This window comes from Polyodon spathula, chromosome 10 (assembly GCF_017654505.1).
Source record: "Polyodon spathula isolate WHYD16114869_AA chromosome 10, ASM1765450v1, whole genome shotgun sequence".
Lineage (NCBI taxonomy): Eukaryota > Metazoa > Chordata > Actinopteri > Acipenseriformes > Polyodontidae > Polyodon > Polyodon spathula.
Window position 1 is genome coordinate 43634630 of NC_054543.1, and position 22870 is coordinate 43657499.

The 22870-nt window shown below is 35.6% G+C and overlaps 1 protein-coding gene across 6 annotated transcripts; it reads left to right on the top strand.

Annotated features, from left to right (window-relative positions):
* The first annotated feature begins 1398 nt into the window (after positions 1-1398).
* On the top strand, positions 1399-22376 carry LOC121322368 (solute carrier family 35 member F5-like). 6 transcript variants are annotated; one of them, XR_005951030.1, is made up of 16 exons: positions 1399-1476; positions 5515-5656; positions 10330-10479; positions 11359-11421; positions 12882-12963; positions 15247-15446; positions 15670-15751; positions 16037-16124; positions 16724-16788; positions 18234-18338; positions 19263-19422; positions 19817-19907; positions 20291-20445; positions 20954-21126; positions 21840-22021; positions 22186-22376. XR_005951030.1 is itself a non-coding variant. In XM_041262219.1 (15 exons), exons 2-14 carry the CDS (start codon positions 5522-5524, stop codon positions 21117-21119), a joined length of 1542 nt encoding a protein of 513 aa, XP_041118153.1. In that variant the 5' UTR covers positions 1399-1476; positions 5515-5521; the 3' UTR covers positions 21120-21126; positions 21840-22376. The 6 variants fall into 6 exon arrangements, 5 of the variants coding, with proteins under 5 accessions (XP_041118153.1, XP_041118156.1, XP_041118158.1 ...); XM_041262219.1 differs by having other exon boundaries at positions 21840-22376; XM_041262222.1 differs by having other exon boundaries at positions 21035-21126; positions 21840-22376.
* Positions 22377-22870: the final 494 nt, after the last annotated feature.

Here is a 22870-nt window from a genome sequence, read left to right on the forward strand (position 1 = left end):
GAAGATGCATGTTTCCTAAAACCACTGTACCCAGCTGTAATTGTTGCAGGAGGGACTGATGACCAGACAAAGCCTCATATGTATTTGTAAACGTGCCAAAAACTATCCCACAGATGCTGCTTTATCAGCATAATCTGTACTACAAAAATCTGAGTTGCTGTTGAAAGTAATGGCTCCGTATCACTGAGAAACGGACAGGCTTCATGTAAACCTCTGTGTTTTTATTCAAAATATACCTGTATTTTATTAAATGGAATGTTACCATTATCTACAAGAGGCTGTTATAAGCCTATGTTGAAAATAACAGTAAAAGCAATAGACATACAAGTTTTTGTGAACAATTTAACACGTGTATGGTTATTTCTTCACTTCTACAAAATGACTTGTGTTGCATAGCTTGATTGCATAATGTGCTGTGGTAGGTTTCAGCAAATACCAACTTGTTTTTTTTTTTGATGGTTTCTTATCCTACGCAGACTACAGTACATTAGTCCTCTGTAGACAAGCAGAATATTTAGTACTCAAGACTCTTGCCGAGTCAAAGTCACTTCGGATCTTCTTTTTAGGGGTTGTTGACTCTAAATGGAGATGATGAGCACATTCTACCTTTATATATGTATCTATTGTAGTTATTTCCTTGCATCTTCTCCCATTCCCCTATGCTTTTTTTTTTTTTTTTTTTTTAAATAAATTGTAATATACATTTGTTTTTTCTCTCACTTTTACCTTAGGAATATAATTTACTGATGCTGTTTGATTTCACTATCCCTCAACTTCATATTTAATCTGGTTCTTTATTGATTACATGTATTGCATTTCATTAATTTATGTTCCACTGTTTCTTGTTCACCACAACCACTGCATAACGCATTCTCATGACTCTCAATCCTGTATAAATGATCATTTAATACTGATTGCTCTAGCCTTTGTTTATTCATATTAGTTTCTTCCTCACTGTTTTTCCCTATCCCAATATGTTTGTATTTCACTACTTTTGAGTGATTTTTTATAATAAAACCTTTCATTTCCACTGTTTTCCCATTGTTCTTGCCATACATCCATTATCTTTCCTTCAGCCACAGCATTCACCTCCGCACGACTCAAATGTATTACTACGTCTATTTCTTTATTTAGAAATGTTTATTTTCCAATTCAAAATCCACAATTTTGAATCCAGGCTATCAAAATGGTTGTACTATTTTTATTTCACTTTGGATCAATCTCAAGTTCTAAGTACAAAGTCGTACGATTACTTTGAATTCTTTCTTGGGAGATGTAGTTTTCTTTCACCGAGGTGAACGGTTAGCGTCGAGAGCAACTTTGAGTAAGGACTACATTTCCCTAAATCCCACGCAGTTACCTGCTGCGTAAACCATGGCGTACGTTAGAGTCAGGTGAGCAGGAAGCAACGAGAAGGGTTTGGAGAGAGGCAATGTTTACAAGCTAGGATTGGACCTGTTTCCTTTACAAATACAGGTACAGTAAATGCATGTTATAAAGCGGCGTGGAACACTTTTCTAGAATGTCTGATGTAATATTACTTAGCATAATAAGGTTTAGTAAGGTCTCCAGATTTTAGAAGTGTTTTCACGTCAGACAAGTTTAGCAGGCAGATCCCGTCAAATCCATAGGGTAAATAATACTACGAATATAATTTAATATGCATCATTTTGAGTACCACAAAATAACAGTTAAAGTAAATGCATTTCCCAAGCACCGAGGGTAACATTAATCACTGTCAAGACAATACCAAAGCAAATTATTGCATTTTGAAACATAGTCTCTCGATTCAGTGTTATTTATAAACAACTTTTGCACAATGCACATTGGTCAGTTTATGTTATTAACATCCAACGAAAGGCTAGTAACACAAGACCTTGTATCTGTATAGCTTTACGACTGGTAGTTTGCAATGCCTTGTCAGTCCACACCATGTAATGTATCGTGTTCCTTACATCTATGTTTATTTGTAATGGGCTCAAATATTGCTTTCTTGGTTTCCCCATCATTTCACCAGCATTAGCAAATGTGTGCATGTGTGGCCCGACTGTAACTTACAGTCCTCATACATAGTAAAATAGTTTCCAGATTCAATGCGTGTTTCTTTTTCTTGGAGCAAAAGACCAAATTGGGAGGCATTCATTAGGGCAGGCAAAGTATGGTCAGTAGTGCCATTTGATAAATCTACAGCTGCTATACCAGGAATCATTGATTTTCTTTCCATGCTGTGCCAAAGCCTATCCCTTTATAGCGGCGTATTGTGCTGTCAATCATCGGGTCTAGCAGTATATTCTTTTGAAAGCACAGGCTTAGGATTTCCAGGGCTTTTTTTCTGCTGTATAACCTAGTTAAACTGCCTATGTAAACAAATCTTCCAAAATTGTTTGATTGATTTACTGCAGGCAATAGTACACTCACTACCAACTGAACCAAGCGATCATCAGTAATCACAGATCTCTTTTATTTCCTCCTTTCTTTATCAGTAAGGTCAATGATAGATATATTCAGATAAACAGATAATTGCTGAATTCACAGACTGTGCTTTTCAAATAATGTATCTTTAGTCACTCCTGCACTGATTGAGTAATCTTGTAGTTAGGAGTCAAATACTGCTTACTGTATGTGGACAGCTGTCTACTCACATGTTTGCTGCTTAGGTTGGGTATCAAAAGCTGCATTAAACATTTACTCTATGATTAGAGGTGAGTGGAAAACAACAACGTCTTGGGTTTCCATAAGCTGGTTTTGTTTTGCTGGCCTTCTTGTAGACCAACGAGATGGAGTGCTTCAAACATTTTAATTTGTTGTGTGCTTTGTTAGTGTTAAGTTAAGCTGTTGCAATCCACATTTTATTTTAAAGTTTTCGTTTAAATTCATGATCAGACTTAATTTAAAATTGTGTTTAGATATCTAGTAAACAACTTTGTAAATAAATTTTGTTACGTTTATAAACTACTGGAGAAACGTGCCTTCATTGTAAGCCCTGACACTGAACAACAAAGATAAACTTTTATTATGACCAGGGACAGTGTTAGATGTCTTGTAGCAAGGATGTGCCATGGGGTGCTACATCATTTCTAAATATCTAAGTTATTGAAGACCCTGAGAAAGAATTCTTGTCAAAACCATTGGCAAAGAATTGTAAGTATTTCTTTAGTTTGTTTGTTTTTCAGGATAGCCCATTGTAATGAAGACCCTTCTTTATGATGGAATCTTGTTTGTTCACATTCTTATAGCTGGCTAGCTGTGAAGAAAAAGGTGATTTACCTAAAGCCTTCACAGTAAGAAATTAGCATTTTTTTATTTTTATTTATTTTTTCTATCTAATAACACTTTGCACTTAGTAATATATTCCTACATAAAACAAGGCACAACTTGGATTTCTAAAATATAAACAGAATCAGTCAGTCATATAGTGGTAGTTTTATAAAGAACAGTATTGCAGTTCAACACAGGGATTATATAAGTCTGTTGACACATTGTTTAAGCACTGCTTGTTAATAAGCACTGACTTGGGTCAGACGCTGAAGCTGATTTCCTCCTGCATCCAAAGGGCGTGGCTAGCGCTGATTGACAATCCTACACTTTGAATAACCTTCTAATTCAAGCAGTTCTGCTGGCTTGTAGAAAACACATATGCAAACTGCAGGAAGTTCAGATAACATGCAATGTTAAAAGAACGCAGGAAGTACACTGGCCTGTGTAGCACTATGATCTGTATGTCTGAAAAGAACAAAGGCTTTTTTAGACCACCTGGTTGCACAATGTTCGAGGTCAGAATCTGAGCATGAACTGACTTGTAGGCTGTATAAATCAGTGAGAAGAGCAGTTTGAGGTTAGATGTCTTCACTAATAGTACATCCCGCGTTACAAGGATTTGTGTGAGCTCTTTTGAGAATTTGTCACAACTTTTTTTATATGAGCTTATTTTCACAGTGACAGTTAAGTTCTTGTGGATCATTTTGAAAATAAAAGATGGTATGAACAACCTACTATCTTTTAGAACCTTTTACTGGAAATTATATCAAGAGGACTTGATTTTAGCAATGACATTTAAACACATATATTTTTTGTACAGTATTTCTAGTTTAATGTTGATTAAGTTGAATTATGGTGTATCTTGTTTCATTTTAAATGGTTTGGTGGACCTGCATGTGTACTTTCTTGATTGCTATGTGTTTTATTTATGTACACATACAAGTGTGATTAAAAAGTAAGTTTACCACATCAACACACCATATCATTGTTGTGGTAAACTTACTGTCTAATCTCCCTGTGTATATAAAAGTCCCAAATGTATTTTCTTTAGGTTCCTTTACGGTTAGTACTAAGGGAATACAAAACTGAACGATTCATAACGGTACAAATCAGGTATGTTGGCAACGTATTGATGTTTTGTTTTTGTTCTGTTTTTTTTTTGTTTTTTTTAACATTTGTCATTGTCACTATTATACTTTAAACAGTCCTCAACTGAATTATATTTTCATATACCTTCAGTTACTAGCTACATGTATGCAAATTCAGAAAGTTTCTTTGAGATGGCATTTACGTGTGTTAATGAGTTCTAGCAATATCATTCCGTATCTGCTTTTAGATTACTATAATGTACTTGTAGACTATTTACTGCAAAGCATCTTCCCTTAAGCATTAGTTCTGCTGATCATGAAAGGTCAAGTAATCAGCCGCAAAAAGTTACTTAATTGTGTTGGTACATGTCAGAAAGGTTTGGAAGGCTAGACCAGATCTGCTTGTGTACTCTCAAACTCCTTGTTAACTCTGAAAAAAAATGGTAAAGCAAAAATATCAGTATACAGCTGTTTGGGAATCATTTTAAACTATTTTAGCCAATCAGTCTGTTGTAAAATTAGTATAATGTGGCAAAAAGCCATCATTGCACTATGTGTTCTATTGTCGAACAGTAAGTCTAGGTCAGCTTTCAGCATTCCCTGTTGTCTTTTTTGGGGTGTCCAGAGGTAATACAGCAGCATTCTGGTCAAACTAATTTGATGCCTAGTTCATGGAATCTGGTTGAATGCAAAACATGTCTGACAAATATTGCTGTCACGTTTCTCATTGTAGAGGCATTTTTCACAAATGAAGTTAATAATTTAGAGGTCTAATCTGAATTCTACACCAGTAATTGATTTTTTTTTTTTTTAAGTCTGAAATGTTTCATTGTAGCTCGGTTTTCTTGGAAATCTTTTGAAAGAGACTGTATTCATGAGAAAGTAACAGATCATTGTGTGCTTGAATTAAGGGCAGATAGTTTAATGTATAAATAATTGTATGCTTTTGATGTTTACACAGTAGCCTTCATTAATAGGCTTTGTTAATATATATGTATTTGTCGTCTTATAGTGTTTTTAAAACTGTATGTAATAATTATGCAATAAAACCAAGTATCCAGTACTTTTTTGATAACAGAAGAATGATGCCTTTGAGACTTCACCTTCATTATTAAAGAATAGTGAATGTACAGTAAGTGGTTCTAAGTCCTTATCTCCTGTGTTGCAGATCACTAATGGTGTGGGTGTTTATCATGAATCGGATGAGTTCTCAGAGCAGCACCTCAGCTCAGCGCAGGCGCATGGCCTTGGGAATCGTCATGCTCCTGCTCGTTGATGTCATTTGGGTTGCTTCATCAGAGCTCACATCGGTATGTTCTCCCTTCTGTATGTTGGATCAGAGAGAAATTCATAATTAGGACTACAAACGATCACGAGGAGGCCAAATGCATAGACACACGTGGTGACTGTAACCTTAGTAACGAGCTGTAATTAATGCAGTAAATGGGGTGATTAATCCAGAGCCACAGCAGCAACATGTTGGCATGCATTTTAATACATTTAGAGTGGAAGTTTAATAGCTTTAAGTAAGGATATCCTATAGGAAACAGTCCTGGTTCCCAAGAGAGAATGTTAGTGTAGCTTATTGTACTTGCCATTAAAGTGATACTGTCACTATATGTAGTTAGGCTAGTTTCAGACGGATGCTCCAGAGGCCTGCCAAACTCAATTGAAATTAAGTATGTTAGAGCCACACTTCATTAAATTTGATTAACCGATTGGTTTCATACTGGCGAACCAAAAGCATATCGCACTTATTCCAAAGATGTCTTAATAAAGTCGCCTTGTAGACAAATGATGATATATGGTTTTTATAAAGAAAAACTGAGAACAGTAGGCCTACACAGCAGTGGTTCACTCGTGTCAAACAAATACACAGATAAACAAGTTTTAATGACATTTAACCATCATTTATGTTTCCTTTATTTTAAATAATAATAATATTACTACATCTGAATTTAAAAGCTTTTCAGTCTTTAGGGGCTGTTTTTACTCTTAAGAAGACCATGACCTTTCCACCGCACTACAATCTAGTTACAGGGGCTATCTCTGTTTTCAGAAGCCGTAGTGCTAAGGACAGACAGCTTCCCCAGGTAGAAGCATCATTTTAGGTCAGTTTAAGCAATAGAGTTCAGTGCTGCTGCTGGGAGTTTTTTTTTTTTTTACAGCTGAATTTCTATTAAGTCAAGTTACAAGAACACAAATCACAGCACCCCCATTTAGATTAAAAGCCTCTCAAAGACAATTGTGTTGTATTGTTGTCCTTGTATTGTTGTTTTATTTCTGTTTAGATTTGCCCGAATGTATAAGAGGATCAAAATAAATTGCTCAGATGAAACTAACAGAAGTCTGCATTCACATTAATATTTATGCAAATGAGAATTGATTTGCATTTTTTATTTTATTTACTTATCTATTTTAGTAATACGCTGTAATACATATACAGGTATAAATAAATACATACATATATTAATTTAAATGTAACGCGTGTTTAGCTAAATCCCAATACATGTATTTTAAATTCAGTTCAAATTTAGGACGATCGTAAGAAAAATTGAAGAATTGAACTTAAGATCTTCCTAAGATTGTTCTTAACTATTTTTTTCTGAACTTTAAGTTTTGTCTTAAGAAGACTTTCAAGAATACAGCCTCTGGCTGGCTGCTCCTCTGTGGGCTCTGCCATGATTGATTAGCATTGTGGGATGCATGATACAGTTTAGCATATCATATCTATATCGTTTGTTACATTAGCATTAAGTGCAGCTTAGTTCAGTTCACCACTGGAGCTCTTTATAAAACCAAGGTGCACTCGGCAAAGGAAGGTGTGCTAGCGTTAAAAGAGCAATGAGGCAAATTTAATTGTTTCAGGTGGCGCTCTACTCATGTACTTAATTGGGACTTAGTCAAACTGTTGTGCTTGAATTGAGTTTGGCACGCCTCTAGAGGATCCGTATGAAACTGGCCTTAGCGTCCTATCTGATTCGAGTGCTGGAAATCTCTTGAATGAAGCAATACAATGTCTTTATAGTTGTGACAGCTTCACTGATTTATTGTTTAAAGAGTAAGTAGCTTAAAATGACATTGTCAGAGTTAAATATTTCATTATCAAAGATACTTGATATTTTTTGTGTTAAGGAGCTGCTATTCTATTTCAAGTGCATGTAGAAAAGAAAAGGCTGCACTTTACCAATCTCTTTTAGTGCTGGGCAAATATTTGAATTTATATATATATTTTATGTGTTTGGATACAAAAGTCAGATGTTTGTATTCACTAGATATATCGTTCTGCAAAAAAGGAGATGCATCAATTTATCGATGTTATGAAAGGATACAAAAAAAGACGCCGTAATCCATGTGGAGCTGTTGATTACTGTGTAACATTGCTAGTAACGCTTTAAAAACTATTATGCATATTAAATTGATTACATCTGTTTATGCATATAGTAATTACAAAATATATTCAATTATTTTTGTTACCTTACTTGTTTGTACCAGTTGGGGGTCAAAGCAAAATCCAAGAAAAAAAAAAAAAAAAACTGTTGTTTAATTCCATAACAAGTCAGAGTGACAATCAATCAAGAGAAAAAAAAAAAACTAATTTTAAAAAAGGGTATCACTGTTTAGTAACATGAGTGTTGTCCATGGCTTATATTTTAATAAGGAACATGATAGTGTTCACATTTTGTTTTAATTTAAGCAATGACTGCCACTTGCTTACAATCTCCCAAGCATTACTGAATACTGCTCACTAGGGACTGACGTTGCCGGGATGCATAATACTTTTGACCACAGATACAACTTTTGGCTCAATCTTTGTTGTTTTTCTTTATTTTTACTATGGGGTAGTTCAGATGAATAAATGCAGATTTAGTTTGAAGTTTTGTAGGGTACCATCTCATGAAATGGTCACGCAGATTAGTTGTGTTACTGGCGTATCCCAAACATTACTTTCTTTACTTTACTTTCTCACTGTCTTGCTTTAGAAAATATTTGCCAAGCATCAGAAGACATTGTATTTGTACCTTGGTCGATGCAGTATTTAATTCTAACACAACACTCTTAACTTGCTATGTTACTTTGAAGACTCCTGCACAGATGCAATCCCATCAGTAAACACTCACAGGGGGCGGGGCAGGAGGGAGAAGGTGAGCTCAATCACATGCAGATTCAGAGAGTCAGACCTGAGGGGAGCACAGAAGCTCTGTGTTTAATGCAAAAAAATAAATTGCCAATTCCAAATTTAATAGAATTTCTTTTTAAAATCATTATACGTATTATATTCTTGTTAGTGTTCTTGCTTGATATTTTCTGAGGTAAAGCACTAAAATCGATGCAGCGCCTCAGCCTTAATCTCTATGGAAAGTCATATGTGTCAAAAAAGCATCGTGCTGCTTTAAACCAAGTCAGAATCTCATGGAACGGAAAAGGCAAGCACGTCCTTCTGAAATGCCTCTCTTAAACAGTGCCCAACTTGCTGGAAATGTTTTGTAGTGATTTTTGAAAATGAACGAATATCCGAACTTGAAAATCCTGTGTTTGTCCCAGCACTAATCTCTTTACTATCTTTCAACAAAAAACAAGTCCCTCAATTTTTTTTTGAACTGATTTGCTTTATTGTTAAGAAGTTGTGTTTTAATGAACGTGGTGTGGCTATTTCATGATCCATGTAGCATAAGCAATGGATTCCATTTCTCTGTACGTGCTGCAGTATTAAGAATCGATCATACCTTGTTTAAAGCCTAGTTGGTGATAACTGTGAGGCACAGCTGATTTATAATTAAAGTTCTATTTTTATCTGTGCAAAAGCAGATTATTATTACAGTTGCCATCTTGACAATAGATTTTTTTTTTTTTATCTGCTTTATACAGCTTTATGATAAACCAGTTGAATGCTTTATACAACCCAAAAAAAAAAAAAACTCTATAGGAAAGAATGGATAGTGAACAAAGTAGCTAATGCAGTGCTCACTGGTCCAGTACATAAAGATCATTCCATATGAAATCATTCACCAAAAACTTCTACCTCGTTTGATTTGGATAAACATGTCCATGCATGTTGGCCTTTGGCAGAAGTGGTTACAGTGTAAATTATAGAGTGACAATCCCGTTCATGAGATACAGCTCATCAAAATGGACCCATTTTGAACCCCCCCCCCCCCCTATTTCCATGGTCATAACTTCCTCTATAATTGACACAAAAAGGTAGTTTTGGTGTTGCTTTAAAGCTGTTGAATAGCACTGTCTTCTCATTCTATGGAGGGTTCTGCGAAATGTAAGATAAAACGTTGCGTGATTCTTCATTTAAAAGATTCACCTGACACTGCATTCAACTCTGCGCTGTGCCTGAACCAATTGCAGGCACAGAATGAAACCGGCAGGAAATGTAGATAAGGGTCCAGGCTACAATCTGTCAAAAACTGACAAAAATCCAAGTTTACGCGATTTGAATTTTTTATATAATTGATATATATTTCAGAGCTTTAAAACGACACCAACACCAGCTTTCTATGTCAATTATGGAGGAAGTTATGACTCTGCAAAGGTAGGGTGGGTGTCCAAATCAGGTCACGCTGTGATGACACGTATCTCATGAATGGGAGTCCACTCAGGCCTACAATTCACAATGTAACCATTTCTTCCAAAGACAGTAATACCTGCAAAAGTTTATCAAGAATAGAGGAGGTCATGTGAAAAATGGCTGCTGTTTTTATTGATTTCATATGGAATGACCCATAAGTTAGGCGCGTCATTGCTTTTGACCTACACTGGATATTCTGCATTGAGGTCGGGTAGAGAAACGTGTTTTTGATGTTTCCTTTTCGTTTTTATGTCATGGGTTTAGAAGTACGTCCAAGTAGTTCCTGCATACCTGCTTTCAACATTTCTATTCTTTTTCTAATTGAAGAAGTTTATGGATATTGTGTGTGTGTGTGTGTGTGTGTGTTTGTGTGTGTTTGTTTGTTTGTTGTTTTTTTTTTTACAGTACATTTTCAAGCGTCAAGACTATAATAAACCCTTCTTCAGTACTTTTGCGAAGACATCCATGTTTGTCCTCTACTTGGTTGGATTTCTTGTGTGGAAGCCCTGGAGGCAGCAGTGCACAAGAGGATTTCGAGGGAGACATGCTGCACTTGTAAGTGTTGTATTTTTTTTTGTTTTTTTTTCAAAGATTGTCACATAATGTTATAATCTGATGATGCATGGCTTTGAACTGGAAAGGTGTTTGCTGTTTTGTGAAGGTGTACACTGATTCATGGAATATATAGCATGCATCACTGATCGTTTACGTGACCCACGCCTCGTGAATGCTAGATTCAAAACACAGTAATATACTATATGGAAGACTATAACACAAGTTTGCTGTGCACTTCTTTTAAACAAGCAATCTGTTTATAACACGTTTCCTGAAAGAGTGGTGTGCAAATGATGTTTGACATATGTCGATAACAGTCGTCAAGCAGTTAATAAGTCTCAAAAGCTTTCAAACAAACACCCCAACATAAATAACAGAAACATATATACATACATACATTTTATACATTCATTTGAACTGTAATGGGACTGACTGTCTGCTTTTTTTTCTTGTTCCTTGTAATGTGTTCATTTCGACAGTGCCAATGTATTGATGATGTATAGACAAAATAGCATGCTAAATAATAAACAGATTGTTTTCTGTTTAAGTATTTGGTTTTTTAAGTATTCCAATTAACTGTAGCATACAGCTGTTCATGTTTCATTAGCTAACAAACAAATGATAAAACACTGTTGACGGTGTTTTTCAAATTTATGTGTTAATACACTCAAATGAAAAATGTGTTTATTTAATTTCTAACTGTGACTGGCAGTGGTCAAAATGAATAGATATTAAATTGTATTTTTTGGTAGAATGTGATACTGTAATAGTACAGATTTTGCATAGTTTAATGTTCCTCTACAAATGCATTTAAACCTTATTATAGTCTTTAAAATGTGAATGGAATATTCCATTCAACAGTTATTGAATTTTTTGCAGTTTGCAGATGCAGACGGCTACTTTACAGCATGCACTACAGATAACAGTTTTAACAACTCCCTGGTAAGTATTTGAGATTGTGTACATTATACAGGTCCACAGGCTTTCTGCTTCAGTCTAGGGACTGTCTGAGAAGTCAGGCAACTTAAAACAATAGCTTTTTTGTATCATGCAGACAGGGGCAGTTTTAGTTCTCTGAGCCAATTGGTTTCAGTTTAGGGGAAGCTTGAAATATGCAGAAAAGTTGATCTATCTCAAGAAATACAAAACTCCAGTAAAAGCACCATTGCTTGGGGTACAGGGTGATATGATTGTACTTTGATCAGATGTGCGGATGAAAGGCATTAGTGGCATGCCTCAAAGATGAATCTTCACTTTCTCAGTGTTTTAAGTATGTTGACTTCTTGGTTTGCTGAAAGCTTTCTGGAACTAAATGTTCAGAAAACAAAATAAATGTGCTGTGAGAGAGGAAGCATTAGCTCACCACATCCCCTCTTTAAACCACTTTGGATAAAGGGACGAGAGGTGGAACAAGTTTCAAGCTTTAAATATCTTGGTACTGTGCTAGACCAAAACCTTATGTGTTCTGGAAATGTTGATTACATATTTAAGATGGCACAACAGCGACTTTTTCTTCTCAGAAAAATAAGAGGTTTTGATGTTGGCAGGGAAATTTTAGTGTCTGTTTATAGATCTCTCATTGACAGCATTCTTACTTTTAATATAGTATCATGGTATGGAATCTTTTACTATAAAGTAAGAGTTGTCAATCAGGCAAGTAAAATAATTGGTACCAAACAGCTGCAATTATCAAACCTGTACCATCAAGCAGTTGAAAGGAAATTTATACAAATTTTTAATGATAGTAGATATCCTCCCAATTCTTCATTTCAATTACTGCTATCAGGTCGATGATTAAAAGCTCCTCTTGCACAGAGAAACTGTTACAAAAAATGATTTATTCCATCTGCAATTTCAGTCCCTGAGAAGTGTGTACACTTTGTGTGTGCATGTGTGCACGGTGTGTGCAGGTGTGTGGGTGTGTGCATGTGTGCAGGTGTGTGCGCGTGTGTACACTTTGTGTGTGCAGGTGTGTGCATGTGTATGGGTGTGTGCTTGTATGTGAGTATGGTATGTTGCTGCTCAACAATGAGCTGCTGCTGTGCTGTTTATGCTAGCATGGATTATTGGTTTATTATTGATTGTTATTTATTGATACTGTGTGTAATTTGTTGGTTGCTTAATTTGTACTGAGCCACGGTGTTAGGTGAAGACAAATATCCATTTTATGCTCTATTTAATGGACAATAAAGCTTTTTTGAATTTAAATTTTGAATACTGAGTGGCCGTCTGTGCTGGGGGCCCACATGGAGGATGTAATATATATGTCCATCCTTATGGTTAGAACACAATTTTGTCATGTTTTTAAACAAAGAAGAAGAACAAGAACACATCCTTGTCTAAACAGTCATCATCATACTTTTTCATACTGGAGGACGGACTGTGTGCATTTTCTATTGCAGAGTGAACCACTTTATGTTCCTGTGAAGTTCCAGGATGTTCCCTCAGAAAAGGTTGCCGATGCCAACGGTGAATGTGCAGAATGTAAGTGTTAACTGGGAGCAGTTTCTCTGTTCTGCTTTGGCATCTGATTACTATTCAAATGTAGTCTAGATATTTTTTAAAGGAATCTGTTTTAATAATGCATACTTTTGTTCTTTACAGTATGCTGACATAAAATATGCAGTTTGGATTTAGAGCAAAGCACTCCATAGAAACGGGAAATTGTTATTTTTTTTAGAAGGGATAAACCTCAGCTTGATAAAGGTGGAGTTGTTGGAGCTGTATTTCTGGACTTGAAGAAAGTTTTTGACACGGTTAATTATAATATCCTGTTCTCTAAGTTATCTAAATGTAACTTCTCTGTGAAATGGATGGACTGTTATTTGCTGGATAGAAAGCAGCGTGTTAAAGTCAGCAATAATCAATCTACTTTTAGGAATCGCGTAATGGGAGGCCCTCTAGGATCTCTATTAGTACTGTTATTATTTAGTCTTTATATTAATGATCTTCCTGAAGTTGGTCCTGGAGTTAACATTCAAATGTATGCTGGTGATACAGTGGTATATGTAAGTGCCAAAACTAGTTAAGAAGCTGCTATAAAATTAACTGTTCTGGAAGAAGTATCAAAGTAGCTTGATTACTCGTGCATAAGTTGAAATGTGAGTAAAACCGTGGGACTGTTTCTCTATAAAGCGAAATACAATACAGAATCAGTTTGATATTTTTGTAAAAGGGGAAAAGATCAGTATTGTTTCAGAATATAAATGTTTAGGTGTCACAATGTACTCACAATTTTCCTTTAAGAAACATAAAAAAGCTTGTTAAAACTGTGAAATTCAATTTGGCAAACTTTAGGGTTATTAGACACAATGTATCTGTTACTGCTGCTGAGTTGTGTCTACATTCTATGATTTCATCTAATTTGTCCTGTTGCGTAACTGTCTGTTCACAAGCTGGGATGACTGTGATTAAGCGTCTGAATTCTTTGCATAAACAAAGTCTAAAAATTCTAGATAAAAAACCGACAAGATATCATTAGTGTTATATCAAGGAATACAACAAGTTTACTTACATTACTCCTGTGTATGTTTGGTTTTTAAGTCTTTGCAGAATTACTTTGCAGAACAGTATTGCTAGAATTACTAGAGCAACTGTAAGAGGCAATTGGGTCGCTCCAAGACGACGTACTGAGTTTGCACACACAGTCCTCTCAATTAAGGGTACCATGTTTTGGAATTTAATCGAATGATATAAAAGGTTCTTATGACTAACAGTTTTACAACCTAAATAAAAAATTTGGTTAAAACAAAGACAAGTCTGCGATCATGAACTGTAGCTATGTATGTTTTGTTTAATACAATGGTAGTGTTTATAGCTTTGTAATATAGTATGCATTGTAATGAAAATGTCAAAAAAAGAAGTTAAAGTATATCTATCTATCTATCTATATATATATATATATATATATATATATATATATATATATATATATATATATATATATAATATATATATTTTATATATACGTGTGTGTGTGTGTATATATATATGTATGTACGTATGTATGTTACAGACATATTGGGAAATCAGGCATTTTACGAAAGTTTTCTGGGATCTGTCAACAGTCTCCAGTTAACTGAGCTTTATCGCTGACCATAATTAAATACCTGTCCCCATATTTAACTTAAGGCTTGAGGGTTCCCAGTCACTAAAAAGTACATCCCTGCTTGTGCTTATCATTGGCTGCTGCAAGGTTTTATAAAAATACAAAATGTAGAGCGATAGCTGGAATCAATCTAGTACATAATCATAACATTAATCATTTTATTATAATGGACACCTCAAACAACCAGTGATAGCAGGGATCTTGATTTAGCTGTCCATTCAGAGAAGAGGGATGTAGTTACAGGGAGTGGCTTTATGGAAACTAGACAGGGACTTGGATAATGCCTAACGATTTTTGCTGGTACCCATGTGAGACCCTAATGATAACCGTTATGTGAACCCCTGATTTGTACTTTCTCATTATAGACCCCTTTTACTATAAACCACAAGAAATCCAGTAAACATTTTGAAAAGTTTACATTTTCATGTAATCAGTGCTAACCAAACATGACAGATTCTCCACAGAACCAATAATTGAGTTCAACAGCAGGTGGAGATGTTGACCTCTTTTTGCCTAAAAGTTGAGAGAATACGCTTTTCTCATAATATGAGCCACTGAATCTGTGAAACGCCTCACTAATGTTTTTTTTTTTTTTTTTTTTTTAAATCAGTCCCCTTTGGTTTGACACAAACTTTGGTTTTAAATGTTTTGTGTTACAGCTCCTAAAAAGCCTCGCGTTCGATTCAGCAACATCATGGAAGTACGTCAGCTTCCATCCACCCATGCACTGGAAGCTAAACTTTCTCGCATGTCCTACCCAGCAGCAAAGGACCATGAGGACCATGAGTCAGTATTAAAAACTGTTAGCAAACTACCTGTAACACAGGTGGCAAAAATCAGCTTCTTCTTTTGTTTTGTGGTAAGTGTATTATTGCTTGTGTAAACTTAACTACAAAATATTAAATACATGTAAAAGTATTGAAGCAGTTTTTATGTGAATTTGATCAATTACTTTTTCCACAATAACAATTACCGCACACATTTAAAAGATGAATGTTTTAGACAGTCTAAGCTGTATGGTGAATTAAATAATCGAAATATTTTCCACATGGAAATATAACTGCATGTTTGTTTGTTTTCAGTGGTTTTTAGCTAATTTCTCCTATCAAGAGGCACTGTCAGATACGCAGGTAGCCATCGTAAACATCTTGTCCTCAACTTCTGGTAAGGCTCTGGTGACAAAAAAAGCATGTCTGATTTGAATGTTGAATTACCTGTAATGAAATCTACATTTACCAGTCACAGACTAACTTTTATTATTACAGCCTTTTACTGTGGACAGTGTCTTATAAGGATTTGTTATATTAACAAGATAAGGAATAAATGTGTTGAACTGTAATAAGGACAGCCCACCCCCCTCATTACAAAAATAAAACGTGTAGCATTAGACCTACCTACGTTTTATAATCACTTTTTTTTTTTTTTTTTTTTTTTTGGGGGGGGCCATAGGGCTATTCACTTTAATCCTGGCAGCAGTGTTTCCCAGTAACAGTGGAGACAGGTTTACTCTGTCCAAGCTTTTAGCAGTGGCTTTAAGGTGAGTGAAGAGACTAAAAGTAGTGTTACAGGGTGATTGATTAACTTGTCCGCTCTTTGCTGTTGCTGTGGAAAGAACAGGAGTTTACCTTTGAAAATGTTGCATGCTGCTGTTTTTAATTGTATCTTGAAATTGGAATCCCTTCTTGAGCCACAGTAGCAGCACAGAGTGGCTAAGTGACCTTGTATAGCAATACAAAAGGAATGAGTATTGCAGCACATTCTAATATTTAGTGCTTTATAGTTATGGTTTGTTGGCTTAATAGTGGTAGCTTTGGTTACAAAACATATTCAAGAATACGCACGTGATTTGGTCCTTATAAACCATGGTTTTTGGCACACTCTTGTTTTCAGGCCCTATGGAGATTAGGCTTGCACATTACCCTTTTGTGGCCACTGCAAATGTTTCAAGTATGTGTGCATGTATGTAATCTGGTTTATTAGTGTTCTGTGTCATGAAGGCTGATCATTATAAAGTACATTATACTGATGATACTATTCTCACACAAGTTCATTTACTGTTACAAGTATAAGTTTGTGTGGAGTTTCTTTTTCAGATTTTAGAGTTTAACAATTTTTTATTATACATTTTCTTTGCAGCATCGGAGGAGTCGTTCTTGTAAGTTTGTCGGGTTCTGATAATACTGATGGGAAAGACATCGTAGGTATTTTATTTCTTTTCTTTAATAAATGCGTTAAACCATGGGGCAGTTTGTTTAAGGTCTTGTGGCAAAGTGGTTAACAGTGTGCAGGTGCAGGAATGCTGTTGTGATGAATAAACAGACAGATAACGATAACCCAGATGCAATGATGGTTTATTTGTACAATCCAAAAGTCTGATGACAAACAGCAGTAAATAATAACAATGATAAAAATGGTCAGCTGACGGCACATGCTTCGCTGCTTCTGAGTCAGCGCGGGGGTGGTAGCGGTGAGCTGGGCCTAAAAATAATTAGATATGCCAAATTGGGAGAAAATAATAAAATAATTGTCAATTACTAAATATAAATAAATAAATAATGATAACGGGCAATACAGCGGTGTGTATTGCTTTGTTGAAATCCACGGGTTGGTCCCGAAATAACAGTCCCGTTTCCTAAACACCCACACGTAACACAAATCACAAACACAGGATCTTGTCATGAACAATAGTGCAGTGTAGTCCGGATAAGTGCTGGCCCTTGGCTACAGCTCCGCATCATGTTCAGCCATCTAATAACAACAAACACAGTAGTTCTTTAGACACGACAAAAACAAACAAAACTCTCACGATATACAATACACTATTTTTCTGGGTTCAGCTTTCGCCATACCTACACAGCACCCTCACAGCTCGGATTTATCACCAAGAATCATTCTGTCTGTCACAGGTCTTTACAACAAAATTTTCACCATTGTATCTAGATGATAAGAAGCTTGTCCGACTTGTTTTCTATGAGTAAGATATTGAACTGGGGAGGCTGCACAACTAATACCGCTACTACTGTACATCACTGGGGCTGCTCTCCTTTCCAACCTATGACTGGATGTCAAACTTAATTATGATTTTTATTTTTTAAATAATTGGTATCTGCCAAGGACAACTGTTATTTATAAAGTTAATGTAGCGTGATGCAAATCACCAGAAGGTAGGGCTAGAGAGATAGGGATAGAGTGAATGTGGCAGATCAGATACACGTAGATTACTTATCAGAAGTGCAGTAATTCCAGTAATAGCTTACTACAAACTTATATTCCTGATGTCAGCCCAGTATCGCCCAGGTTCAAATCTGAGCTCACAAAGTAATCAAAAGCATGGTTATGCAAACAAAGCAATTTTTTTTCACAGATGAGGAGAGAACTTAGCCTCCTACAGGGAGAAATGAACTAAAAAATAAATTAACTTCTGGCCTTTCAGCAGTTGGCTTCTGACTAAGAAGAAGTATTTGCAGATACTGGCTGTATGGTAGCCTGGATTGTATCAGCAAATGCATTCATTTTTTTAACCAAATGTTGTCATACCTGAACCTGAAATTTTACAGTCAGTTTCTACTTTTTGTTTTAATTTCCCCTTCTGGTTTTGACTTACCTTTTAACTTACTTACTGCTTACCTTTTATTCTTTTCATAAGGGTCTCTCTGGTCATTAGTGGGAGCAGTGTTATATGCTGTATACATAGTCATGATTAAAAGAAAAGTGGATCGTGAGGACAAACTTGATATACCCATGTTCTTTGGTAAGTTAAGCATGTTGCCTTTTTAAGGTCAACAATACACATTTGCCAGTTGGATAAAGGTGCATGGTTTCTATGGTAAATATCAGTTGTTATTATTTGGATACCTGTAGCTGCAGAGAAAACTACTTACTCTAGCACCAAGAAAACAAATAAGATGGACTCACTGTTTAAAAACAGTGACGCCTTAAATGGTTTGCAGAGGAACTGATTATTCAATATTATAATTTCCTTTTTAGTTTTACAGTAAACTCAATACAGTTCACTTGCTGCCTTCAGTGTTTTGGTTATTGTGCTTATTGATCACTGTCTTTCTGGTGTTAGCCCTCTGCAGTTTTCTGCTCCCAGTAGCTTCTGACCTCATGTAGGCTGATCAGTGAAGGTCTTCTGGGCCTGTTGCTTTAATGGCACATGATACACTAGTCCTTGGTTTTCAGAGCCTCTGACTAGTGTGGCCCCAGTAATGCCCCGTTTAGCCTCCAGTAAATTGCTGCCTTTTTCCTATTTTACTGTTTTGTGCCTGAGAAACTTTACATTCACGATGGCACATCACACATGTGTCTATGTTTCATGTTCATGCTTTAGTTTCTGTTAGCATCGTGGTCACATTTTCTATATTTTTTTTATTAGTAACGTATTACTATTGCAATAGATGCCATTTATTATTTTAATCTTTCAGGGTGACTTGTTTATTGTGGGACGGGCAAGGTTAATAACATAGAGTACAAAATACAGCGATTGCTACAATGGTTCATCTGGCATGTTGGAAAAAAGATTAAAAACATCTTGCCCATGTTTTTACAGCTAATTAGTGTGTGTGTCGTAATATTTTTAGTTAAGAATGCTATGAACATTAGGAAATAGTTTGAGAAATTGCTATACTTCATTTTGTGCGACTAATTTTGTTTTTGTTTTCCCCACTCTTAGGGTTTGTTGGCTTGTTTAACCTTTTGTTCCTATGGCCAGGCTTTTTCTTGCTTCATTACACTGGTTTTGAGGCCTTTGAGTTACCCAGTAAGCTTGTGTGGATGTATCTCATCATTAATGGACTTATTGGGACAGTTCTATCTGAGTTTCTTTGGCTATGGTATGCTCTTTATTCTTTTATTACTGAAATTAGTCACATAACTGGCATGAGCCAAAATAACACAAGGGAATACACTTCTGTAAGGTCATGGGTAGCTTTACTGTCAACTTCATTACCAGCTGTTAAGACCACTTAAAGTACAAATGAATGTCTTTGACTTAGCAATATAATGCTCTTTTTTGCACTGACTGCAATTAGTTACTGTGTCTCAGTCGTTTTTCTGTATTCTTTTTTTTAATAACTATTGCATTGGGTTGGGTGATAATATGTTAACATGACAAAAGTATAGGTAGATGACTGACATTTTTATATTTCTAATTCAGTACCTGGTACTGCTTTTGTTTGCTGTTGGGAAGTCCAATCATTTCTCTCTCTCTCTCGCTTTGTTTCTTAGGGGTTGCTTTCTAACCTCTTCATTGATAGGTACACTTGCATTGAGTCTTACGGTACCTCTGTCCATAATTGCTGACATGTGCATGCAAAAGGTAAGTGTAATGATATATTATCAGTCTGTTGTTGGCATGACTGGACACAACATCTGTGTAGAAACAGGGCTCAGTAGAAACCGCTTGATACATGGACAGTATGTATGTGCTATTATATTCTTTATGGAGTAAAGTACGCTGACGGCTTTGGAGAATAAATTGTGTCTTTTGGATTATAAGAGAACTGTTTTGTATTCACTATATATTCTTTTCTGACTGATCTTGGAGGCATGCAGCAACTCCAGGTCATTTTTGTTCTGCATTCTATAGAATGTTGCACTGCACCAGTATCTACATGACAGTTGATATCATAAAACAGTTTTTTTGTTTGTTTGTTTTTTTTTTTTTTTTTAACGTGATTGATAATGCTTTTTCTTTCCCAGGTGCGGTTTTCTTGGCTGTTTTTTGCAGGTGCCGTCCCTGTTTTTCTTTCCTTCTTCATTGTTACCATTTTATGCCACTACAATAACTGGGATCCAGTGATGGTGGGTGTGAGAAGGGTTTTTGCTTTTATCTGTCGGAAGCATCGAGTACAAAGGTAGGAATGCTGTGTATTAAAGAATGCATTGATAAATAGCCAGGTGAGATTTTGAACTGCAATACTGCCACTTGTTAATATAACAACTGGGCTTCCCACACGTTGAATGCGTTCAAGGCTTAGTATATTGCCCTTACTATGTGAATGTACTGTATGTCACAAATGGCATTGGTTAGTTTAGAAATAATTTTGCAATCTGAACGCAGAACTTGATAATATGTGATTTGCGAAGTATTTGAGGAATGTACCAATCACATCTATTGACTGCTTGCTGAGATCTTAGATGCTTCCAGTTAGTTCTGCCCAAGCAAGTTCTCACATACTGAAGTTAGGTCATCTAGGTTTCCTTCCACTTTTGAACAAATAGGCTGCCTGCTTTTCAGATTATCAGGATGATCATGTATTTCTAATGCAAACCCAATACTATAAATGTAATGCATTTATTTAGTATTTGTATGCAACTGTATCAAAATAAAATGTTGTTTTTGTGTTTTGATGGCCTTTCTAGGACCTTAGAAGGAACTCGAGTTGGTTTGGGCATCTGTAGTAGTTATTTTAATAAGTTAAAGAGGTGTCCTGTATTACACAGAACTTCAGAAGACAGTGAGCAGTGTGAAAGCCTCATTCCTATGCATGGTGTTTCTCAGGATGATGGGCCCAGCTGCTGTTCATAAACTACAGGTACTTATGCTGTAAAGTAGACTGTATGTAATATTATAGATGCATAGATGCAAACTTGTAAATCCACAATTTTTATCCAGTTATTTTTGCTACTGGACCCAAATACATATAGAAAAACCATAATATATTTTACAATTATTTTAACACTAGGATATATGTTATGTTTGCACAAGTATGATCCCAGTGTTACAAATTAAATATTTTTGCCCTTCTCTAAAGTTTTGAAAACTGTAAATAACTTTTTGAAACAAAACTACTTTGAGAATAAGTAAGCTATCCTGCTGCAGTCTCACCCAAAACATTACAAAAATACAGTTATCATTTCACACTAACTCAGTTACATTTCATAAAGCTGTGAATAAGATGATAAAACATAAATATATAAATAAGTTTCTGGCTTGCAGGTCTAATATAATTTTCTGCATATTCTTTAAAATACATTGTTTTTGGTGTAGTTCTTATATCTAGTGCATGTGTGCATTAAAACAGATGTTGTTACCAGCTGTTCTGTATAGTTCCACGCCTTGCCTCTTAATATATTTAATGATCCTTTGAGGTGTGTTTGTTAGTTGTGCTGCAGGAAGTTGACCTTTACTGTAGTATTTGTTTGCCAGGAAACTACAGATGCCGCCAATCTTGGAATAGTTTATACTGCTGTCAGCATCAAGCAGTAATCCCTTTTTTGTTTTGTCTTTCTTTTTTCCCTCATACAGAGTAAGAGCAGCGTTTGGCAAAGTGACAATCCTGGAGAAGCCTGAAGGAAACTTTGTTTTTCAGTGCCTCTTTTTACTTTTTTTTTTTTTTTTTTTTAATGATGTGCAAACATTTGATCCCTTCAAACTTAAATTACTGTACCTTCGCAAGGACCCCCTTTTATACTGGACTTTGTTTAATGGTACGTACCTGCAGATTTGTTAGGAAACCAAAACCTTTGGAGTAGCCTACCTGCCTTACCGAATGTAAAGAATGACAATATGGGGAGACCACTTGAAACACTCAGACTTTTCAGCACAGTAGAGCACATAAGAGGTAACGGTTTACTCTTTTCATTTTCACTAGATGCTGGATACTAATATAAGACGTGTGAATTGGTACTACATCCTCCCACTAAGCTCTGAAAGGAAAAGTACCCTTTCTATTGGATGTGGTACAGAATACCAACACCCTACAGTGTACATAGGAGATCAAATATGAATACAACAGAAGATAAAAGTATTATATTTTATTGTAAAAAAAAAAAAAAAGGAAAAAAAATAATAATGAATGAAACACATCTCTATGATCAGTGTTTGCAAATCAACCCTGTTAATTTACCGCTGTTCTATGTGTAGTATTATGCTGCATATTTCTTTCTCTAACACTAAAATGGCAACTGCGTAAGTATTAAAGTGGCCTTATACTGTACATGCATGTTCAGATATCAAATTAAGAGTGGCGCTGAGGACAGTAACTTCACTGAGTCCTTGAACTATTGGTAATACCAACAGCTCTATCCACATACATCTAATGGCATAGTGCATATTACTATACACAATGCCTACATTCTAGCCAATAATAATGTATTTGGACTAGTATAACATGTTTCGATGAATTGTCAGGTTTTATTTTTTTTTTTATTGTTGTTTAAGCTATAGATACAACAAATAGATACATGCCCCCTTGGTCTTTTTTTTTTTTTATAACTATGAATGGGATTTATAGCTGGAGCTTCCCTGTAATTAATGACCCTTGGTTAAGAGCTTAT